Source organism: Argiope bruennichi, chromosome 5, assembly GCF_947563725.1.
Source record: "Argiope bruennichi chromosome 5, qqArgBrue1.1, whole genome shotgun sequence".
NCBI lineage: Eukaryota > Metazoa > Arthropoda > Arachnida > Araneae > Araneidae > Argiope > Argiope bruennichi.
The window spans coordinates 108,500,882-108,510,791 of NC_079155.1; the positions used below are offsets into that span (position 1 = coordinate 108,500,882).

The 9,910-nt window shown below is 32.0% G+C and overlaps 1 protein-coding gene across 1 annotated transcript; it reads left to right on the top strand.

Annotated features, from left to right (window-relative positions):
• The first annotated feature begins 7,639 nt into the window (after positions 1–7,639).
• Positions 7,640–8,520, top strand: LOC129968337 (Golgi integral membrane protein 4-like). Its single transcript, XM_056082193.1, has 2 exons — positions 7,640–7,795; positions 7,906–8,520. Exons 1-2 carry the CDS (start codon positions 7,640–7,642, stop codon positions 8,518–8,520), a joined length of 771 nt encoding a protein of 256 aa, XP_055938168.1.
• Positions 8,521–9,910: the final 1,390 nt, after the last annotated feature.

Consider the following 9,910-nt stretch of genomic DNA (forward strand, 5'->3'; position numbering starts at 1 on the left):
CAGAACACTTTTCCATGAGGAACAATGCTCTTTTCTCATTTATGAAGCCTTACTTGGAGTTTTTAGATTTAAAATACCGAGAAGTTGGCAGCAATAAAATTCCTTTTTCAGAAATACGTGATAATGCAAAATATTACAAATTAGGAATTTTGGAAATGCTATCTCCATTTAAAGCACAACTTATTACTGCTGTTTTATGCAAGATTAAAAAAAAAACCCTGTTCGAGTAAAAATTTTAAATTAAAACTGTAGCAGCGGTGTTGGTGGGTATAAAGGTGGGTTTACGTTTGACTAGTTATAAGACGGCCTGCAAATGCCGTTCGTTCCATGGCAAGTACTAGTCCCGACAAGACAAAAGCATGTCGCTGTAATACATTTTTCTTACTACGTATGCATTTGTAGAATTTTGCATTTTTGTTGGCATGAAAATATTGATCACTTATCATTGAGTAATTGCAACATTTTTGTTGTTGTTGTTGTTGTTGTTCTTTGCCTTTTCTGATGAGAGGTTTTTCATTTTATTTGTCATTTTTTCTCAATAGTTTTTCAAATTTAGGTATGTTGATCTTTTTTTTATTTATTTTACCATGTTTCTTTGCGTAAATATCCATTTTAAAACGATACGCAATGAAAAAGAAAAAAAATCATTAACGCCCAAACGGCAATTTATAGTCAAGTGAAGATTGCCTGTATCTCTTATTAAATTGTGGCAAACATAAATCAGTTCCTTTCTGCGCATGCTTTGTCTTATTGACCGTATTATAACTGGCCGAGTGTAAACCCACCTTAAGTTTTATTGATGTCCAACTAATTAAAAGTAGTACCTTGAACATGAGATATACAGATCAACAACTCAATCGCATGTTGCTGATAAAATTACAACGCCAAATTTATCATTAAATATCTTTAAACCATTAATCCGAAAAAAAACAACAACCCAGCATTTAAAGTCGGATGTTATAAAATTATTTATTATTAAAACTAACTTCATCTACTATGTTTTTAAAAATATATAATTGCCTTATGGTAAGCTTTTGAAGTATATTATTAGAAATAATACTAGTGAAAGCAGATTTTAAAATATATAAACTTCTTTCTTAAATCAATCGAAATAAATTTATAACTAAAAAATAGTGCAAATCCAATAAATATGTGCAATGAATATAATTATAGACGCAGGTGTTCAACGTTTACATTAGATTTAGTTCCCATTATTTATTTATTTGTGGTTTGACAAGAAACAGAGTATTGCTGTGGTCTGACAGAGTATTGCTGATAATATCACGAAACGAAAAGTAAAAGAAAATACTGTAAAAAAATATGAAAAAAAAAATCGTCATAAGAGATTGGAAATCAGGAATAAAACTAAATATTTTAGAATTATGGATTCTTTTTAACTCTATTTTATAAATATTTATAAGGAAAATTATATACCTATAGGAGAAATATTCTGCGCATTGGTGCCTTTTCATTCTGAGAATATATTGTTCTTTGAATTTCTGGTATTATGGATCTTGGCAATAATTTTAAAGGGTAAAAGAAATATGAAAAAAAAAATCTTAATCTAAGAGATTTGAATTCGGAAATGACATTAAATATTTTAGAATTATGGATTATTTTTAACTCTTTTTTTATAGATGCTTACTGGGAAAATTTTATACATACAGAACAAATATTCAGAGCATTGTTATTTATCTATTCTCAAAATTTGGTGCTGTTCTTTGAATTTCTGTTATTAAAGTACAGGTAGTTATAATTAAAGTTCCACTTTGAAATGGTCATAAAAGGAAAACTATTGGACAAATGTTATCAAACTTGGTAATAGTTTAAAGGAGGACATGGGAATTCCTTTTTCGGCAAAAAAGTTAAAACTCGCCATCAGGGGAGAAATGGCGCTGTATGCAAGATTGTTAAACAAAATAGGATATGAAGATATCGGTTTAAAATGCGTTTAATCATATCTGAAGCGTGTTTGCAAAGCATGTTCAGTGTGTTATCTCAAAAAGCACCGTTTATGTTGATAATCTGAACAATTTGGCGGAACTGAAAGATGCGATTCACCTATAAGTGCGTAACATTCTTCCTGATATGCTAAGACTACTGTAGAGAATGCAGTAATGCGATTTCACTTGCTTTCAGAAAATGGTGCACGCCACATTGAACATGCTTTGTAACACGTTTCAGAAACGATCACATTTTAAACCGATGTCTTCCATGTCCCATTTTGCTTAACAATATTTCATACAAAGCCACTCCTCCCCTGGAAGTGAGTTTTTAAACTTTTTTTTTTTTTTTGGCGGAGAAGAAATTTTTATGACTTTCTTTGAACTATTACCAAGTTTGGTAACATTTGGTCCAGTAGTTTCTTTTATGACCATTTCAAAGTGGAACTTTAATTATAACCACCCAGTATATGAAAATGCTCTTTAAAAAAAATTTAAATCCACCTTATCTTCTCTTCCTAAGCTCATTTTAAATCCTCTTTTAAAAAGTTACCCCCTAAGTTTCCCCCTTTCAAGTCGGCTTCCCATCACGCCGGAGACATGCGCGGGAAAAGCAACTTACCAGACCCCCCTCCAGACAGTTTAAGCTCCACTAATCTTTGAAAGTGTCTCTTTTCCTTCGTCGTGTGACGGGTCTTTGTACCTGGGCGGAACCGCTCATCAGGTATCTCCATCTGATCGCGCAGGGGCTTGTCTCATCGGACATGCAAGGGCGTAATGATCTGTCAAGGAGAAAAGAAACAAGAGACGTTTTTTGTATGTGAATAAAATAAAAACGCTCGGCGGAAGGACTTGAGGAGGAAACGTCACGGAATTTCCGCTGGAGGGTTTTCTTTGACCGTTTCTAGTTTTTAATTACATTGACTAACAAAAAATATCTGTCAGAAGTTACAAGTGAAAGGATTGTTTGACAATAAATAGCACGATCAATGAAGAAGTTTCATAAACTTCCTTTGATAGCATTTGAAAAATATTTTTTTTTCTGCAAAAAAGTCTTTAAATTTGATAATCTGTTTTTTATTGTAAATATTAATAATACTTGTACTCAAAGAAAAAAAATTTGAGATCTGTTTTAGAATTTATATATCGGATCGAAAATATTGATATTCGAAATATATATATTCGAATATACATATTTAGAATCGTCCAAAATTCGAAATATGTACATTCGAATATACATATTTATGCATACGTATTTTATTTCATGGGTTTTCTTTAAAGTTTTTCTGGGCCGCGGTGGCCTGATGGTAAGGTCTCGGCTTGTGAGCCATAGGGTTTCAGGTTCGAGACCCGATTCCACCGAAGAACCGTCGTGTAAGGGGGTCTGTTGCACGTCAATCGTCATATTTTTTCCATATTTTAAAGACATTCGAATAAGCTTTAATAGCTTACCAAGTGATTAAAAACTTCAGAATTCTACTTAACGGAAAAATTAAGTTTAAAATTATTAATTCCTACAAAAGCTCTTTTTATCTTACTATAGAATCAAGTTTGACGAAAAATTTTCTTTTTCTTATTCTAGGAAAAAAATTTTTACTCTCCCACTAAAAATGGGAGATTTTTATAAAAACGAAATATTTTTTAAAATATAAAGTTGCACTCATCAAATATTTCTCTTTATTTTTAAATCATTTAAAACAATTTGCACCATTTACACATTTTTTTATGTCGTTTCTCAATTAAAAGCCAATCAATAACTGAAAACTTTAGTTGATAGGAATTACATGATTAAAAATATTAAGTGTTGCTAATTATATTTGAATATGCAGAAACATTGAATAAATAGTACACCATTTATGAAATAGTTTCTGCATTTTATTTTAAAATTTAAGTATAGTTATCAAACACAGTTTTGTTGTCCATGACCTATGTTTATTGAAACACATGAACTTTAAAAGTTTCTTTTCAACTTAAAAATGCACTGGTCTCGAAAAGTTCAACGGGAACGTTAAAACGCCACCTGGAGACGCCATGAAAGTGATGAAACAAAAAGAACAGATATACAAAAGAACATTTTTTTTTCAACCCTCGAGGAATTATGTCACCCTTTGTAAGAGTTTCAAAACTGGACCAAACGAATTGTTTCTCGTCCTCGACCCTATAACTTTCAATGCCTCCCCCCGGATCACCTGCCTCCCCTTTCTCTTCTCCCTCCCCACCATATTCACGTTCATATCCTTTGTTCCATCAGTCTTTTCTAAGTCCGACGTTTTTATGCTGCATATCAATAAAAAAATAAACAAAGCAAAATCCAAAAAAGAACCAGGAAGAGAGGAAAAGGGGAGGGAATCGAACAGAACATTTCTGTGAGAGCAGAGGAGGAGGAGGGAGGGAGATTCGAGGATCGAAAACCGTCCGTTGCAGCAATAATCGGCAGGGATCGATTGGAACCGCAGCTGTGCGTCAGGATTCCAGATGCCAAAGTTTTTCTTGCTTTATTTTTCATTGTAAATATAAGAGATATATATAAATCGTCTGCGGCGTTTTCGCAACATTCCATTTTTCGAACGCTGGATTGTCCAGTTGGATGAAAGAATAAAATTGCTTCGGCGATAAATACGAGATTTGAGGACTTTACTTCCGATACAGATTCTATTGTTTTTTTCTTTTTTTACTGATAGGAGGAGGAGGAGGAGGGAAAGTTAAAAAAAAAAAAAACGCATATATATTTATTTCAAAAGATCGTGTTGCCAGATACAAAATGAAATGTGGGGAAAAAAAGAAGGAAATTCAGAAGGAATGTAAATAAAAGGAAGCTAAAAAGTCATCCTTATTTAAAAAAGATTGCGACTATTTTTTGAAGAATTCAGATTGAATGAAGTTGGGACTTTTCATCTTAATCGAAATCTCCGCAAAAAAGAATATAAATATTATTCTTTGCTTCAGTTCTTTTTTTATGCTGGTTTTCATTCCGCATATTACTTTTATTTTCATATTTATTTGATGGGATATGAAAAGCTTTTTTCCCCTTCATATTTTAAAATGGTCCGAATGAAACTGTACCAAAAATAGAAATGATATATAATTTTGGAGAATAATTTAATTCATTGAATAAATATAGTATTAATGTCGTGCATAATTCTTTATATTATTATTAGTGATGGATCATATGACAATGAATTTCTGTGACCTTGTTTAAATCATCTATAAAATATTCATAAAAATGTTACAGCAGATAATATTGAATTTAATCAGCTTATGTTATAAATTAAGTAGAAAACATTTTACTATATCTACGTATTTAACAATAAATATTGTGATATTCTTTATTCTGTCTTTGTTTTTGTTTGTGTTTTTATAACGCAAGGACGTTGTTATACTACGTCATATAGGTATTAATTTTCCTCTCAGTTAAAATGCATCCTATTTAAGTAAATATTCCTAGATTTGCATAGAGCTTAAAACGTTATTAAAATAATATTATTAAAAGTAATAATTGAAAAGAATATAAAATCTTATAATTTGATGTTGAAAGGATCAAATTTAAAAGAGGGAACAAGACTATATAGATTCTTTTTCTAATAAGTAGCTTAATATTGTCAATTTATCAGTTATCCGGAAATGATGGGTACTTTTTGGGTATTAAAACGGTGACACTCAATAAGATGATGAAACATTGTTAATCAACAATTATAGATATTCAATGAAATTTAATTCCGATTTACATTTAGTTATAAACCTTCTTTCCTAATCCAAATGCATAATATAGTGAACTCTAAATAAACCATGAATATAAATCCCAAAATACTGAATTATTCAATAGCAAATAATAAAAAGCGATGAGCAAAATAAATTTTTCGTTGTAGAATTTAGCAAGCAAAATTTAGGATTATTATAGGCTTTAAATGCAAATTTGAATTATGATCTTGTAACAGAAATTCGTATAAAATGACCAAAACGCTTGAATTACGGATGACACAAGAAAAATCGGACGTTTCTGAAACATCATATGTTCGGCTTTCTAGAAAGGGATATGTTTGAATGGGAGTTTTCTGTTCTCACTTTAAAGTAGTTTATAGCATTTTTGTCATCTTCATGTAATTCAAACAAAGCCTTTTCGTTGTTTATAATGTCCAAATTAACGTGTCGATGAGAGTGATGAACCATTAAACTTCAAAATGAATCTAGATGTAGATTCATAATCCATCAATACCATTCCCTCGTCTAATTCAATCTTACGATGGATTAATCTTCTAGAAAAAGATAAGCCAATGAAATCGAAACCATCTGTTATCTGAGTAATTCCGGAACATGTGGACATGATTAGAGTGACGATGTTGCAAAGTCCCTGTCACTTTAATCGGTGACATCGGTACAGTAACTTATAATGTTGTGTAAGCACGTATGTTTATGCAATAATTTTTGTTTCTGACACTAAAACTTTTGTATTTATTTCAAAAATATTCTATTACATTTCCTACCCTAGATTTCTTTTTCTTTTTTAATATTTTTTTTTTTACAAAATAAACTTAAAAGATATTTTTGGTAGATAGCAATATTTTGTTCATAGAAAATTAAAATTCAGTATAAATAAGAATTCCACAAAATAATAAATAAAATTAAAAAAAACTCCGCACAGGAATTCCATATATCCAAGTAGATGGAAAATTTTTAAAGAAGCCAATTAAAATCTTTTAGTCCACGATTGTCTCAATCAAGCCGTGAGTGTTTAAATTCAAAGTTGTCTCTTTTATCTGTTGAAACATTAGTTCTCTCTAAAACCTTTTTTCATTTTTTTATATTTTCAAGGCACAAGAAAAGAATTTAATTTATCAAACTGTCGAAAATTCTCGAAGTTCCTGCAAATTTAAAACTTTCCTAAATCGTACATAAAACTTGACAAAAATAATCATAAATTCTTTTTTTCCTTATATGCTTAGATATTTCAATTTATTTCTTCAAATTCGCCATAATCTTCTGTTCTAATACGTACTTTCATCAGATATAATCTCCTCCTCCAAAGTCTTTCCGACTCTTCAATTTATTTAATTCCCCCGGGGTACACCTCACTTTCTTGAAAAAGAACGAACACTTTAATTGAAACCACACGGAAAATTAAAGAACAAAGATGCGCAATTCGAATTCCACCAGGATTAACGGCTCCATCTTAAGTAATCACGGACAGGCAAGATGGATAGGTCATCGCGAGGGACTAATCTTTGCCGGAAAAAATTCTAATGAGGAAACTTCTGGGGGTAGGTTTCCTGATGTCCCTGGCCACCCATTAAAAGAAGCATACAAAGGATAAAGTGTGCTTTCTACCAATTGAAAGACAATTAACTGCCAGCAAAAACCGAAGCTCTTAAAAAGTAACAAAAGACCCTGCTTGATTTGGTTCTTACGGATGAAAGGTGGGATTGAGATTTATTTTGAACACATTGGGGGAGGATAAAGTAAAGAGACAGAAGAGTTTTTTTTTATTTCAGGTAATTGTAAGATAAATGGGAAGGAATCTGTTACACTTCATCGCTTGGATTTTAAGACATAATTTTCAGTTGCAATGGACTTTACGTAATGTTTTTGTTTTATTTGATAATGTCACGAAATGGGCAATTGATAATAGTTCACGAAACAAGGAATCGTGGTAAAGGAGAAACCAAGCCAACTTTATGAAACAAGGAATATGACAATAGATCATGGAAAAAAGAAATTATGACCGAGAGGTAGCCAAGTTCATGAAACCAGGAGTCATGACAGAGAAGGCAAGGCAAGGCAAGTTCATGAAACCAGGAGTCATGACAGAGAAGGCAAGGCAAGTTCATGAAACCAGGAGTCATGACAGAGAAGGCAAGGCAAGTTCATGAAACCAGGAGTCATGACAGAGAAGGCAAGGCAAGTTCATGAAACCAGGAGTCATGACAGAGAAGGCAAGGCAAGTTCATGAAACCAGGAGTCATGACAGAGAAGGCAAGGCAAGTTCATGAAACCAGGAGTCATGAGAGAGGAAAAGGCAAGGCAAGTTCATGAAACAAGGAATCAGGACAGAGGAGAAGGCAAGCCAGGTTCAAGAAACAAGGAATCAGGACAGAGAAGGCAAGCCAGGTTCAAGAAACAAGGAATCAGGACAGAGGAGAAGGCAAGCCAGGTTCAAGAAACAAGGAATCAGGACAGAGGAGAAGGCAAGCCAGGTTCAAGAAACAAGGAATCAGGACAGAGGAGAAGGCAAGCCAGGTTCAAGAAACAAGGAATCAGGACAGAGGAGAAGACAAGCCAGGTTCAGGAAACAAGGAATCAGGACAGAGGAGAAGGCAAGCCAGGTTCAGGAAACAAGGAATCAGGACAGAGGAGAAGGCAAGCCAGGTTCAGGAAACAAGGAATCAGGACAGAGAAGGCAAGCCAGGTTCAGGAAACAAGGAATCAGGACAGAGAAGGCAAGCCAGGTTCAGGAAACAAGGAATCAGGACAGAGAAGGCAAGCCAAGTTCACGAAACAAGGAATCGGGACAGAGGAGAAGGCAAGCCTAGTACACGAAACAAGGAATCATGATAGAGGGGAAGAAATCAAGTCAAGTCTATGAATAAGAAATCATGACAGAGCCAATTCCATGAAATTGCAAATGGGAAGTGTCTTCTGTCGATCAATGTTATCCAGAGCATCCAGGTAATACCTAAGTAGAAGTCTCACTTAGCTCTAATAAATAATATTCTGATAATCGGAATTTTCAGAGATAAATGGGTCTCATTTATGATCTGCTTCAAGGAAAAACATTTGCAAACCAGCCCGATTGTAGCAAGCCATTCTTTGCTGATGGGCATATCCCCTTTCTGATTTTAATTCAGCCTGGCTAAGAACGAGTTCAAAACATAGATTACATAATTTTCATCTGATTCAATCGATATCTTATGAATTTGATGTAGGACCGAGAAAATTGCAAAATGTCAATTTGAAGATCGTATTTTGATGGCATATATATTCGAAATATTTTTTGATAGAGAATATATTTGAGATATAATTTTTTGATGCATTTTGATACTCTCTAAATCTTAAAATTTAATATAAAGTTAGAATTATTTATTATTGACAATTAAAAGTAAATGATTAATAGTATATGTAATTATAAAGTATGAACAAATTATGATTGCCAATTATAAGTCTATTATCAGACTTGATAATAAACATAATGCAGTTATAAAAAATGGAAATTAATTTCTCTTATGTATACAATGTTTAGAACATAAAAAAAAAATTCCTTTTTAGGGCATAAAATATTAAAAATGGCCCTTCTTTAAAATATACTTGCTAAATAAGCTTTCGCAATTAATTCTTCATCGAAACTCTTTCAACTGTCTAAGCTTAAAGAATATGAACAAACAGCATTATGAGACAATTTAGCACCAGAAGAAAATAAACACAAAAAATCTTATATTTCTTCCACGAAAGATAAAAAGACTTGAAAAAGCATTGTTTTGGATACAAACAGGAAAAAAGTGATATGCATAAGTGGAAAAAAGCAACCACATTGTAATGCCTCCTACACCTATTTTTAATTGCAATTGAATAAAATAATATTATCAAGCTTTCAAAACTTATTTTATTAGCTATCGGAAATGTTCGGAACAACTGAACGATTTTATTTAAGCACTGATTTTAATGCCAATCTTCAGAACCATGAAATTTGATAAGCAATCGATTCACAGTTCAATGAATTCTTTTTTTTTTAAATGTGGTTTTACTCTTGACGATTGTAATTGATCTTAATATTATGCTTCAGTTATACTTCACTGAGGAAGATAAGACTTTCTATTCTTTCTGAATAAATTTTCAACATTCATTTTATTCTATTACATTACGAATTATGGAACATTTAAATATTTAATTATGTATATATTTATTTATTATAATCAAGAATATGAAATATTTTATGTATTTTATTTATTATACATTTATGTAACTGTTATTCAAAATGT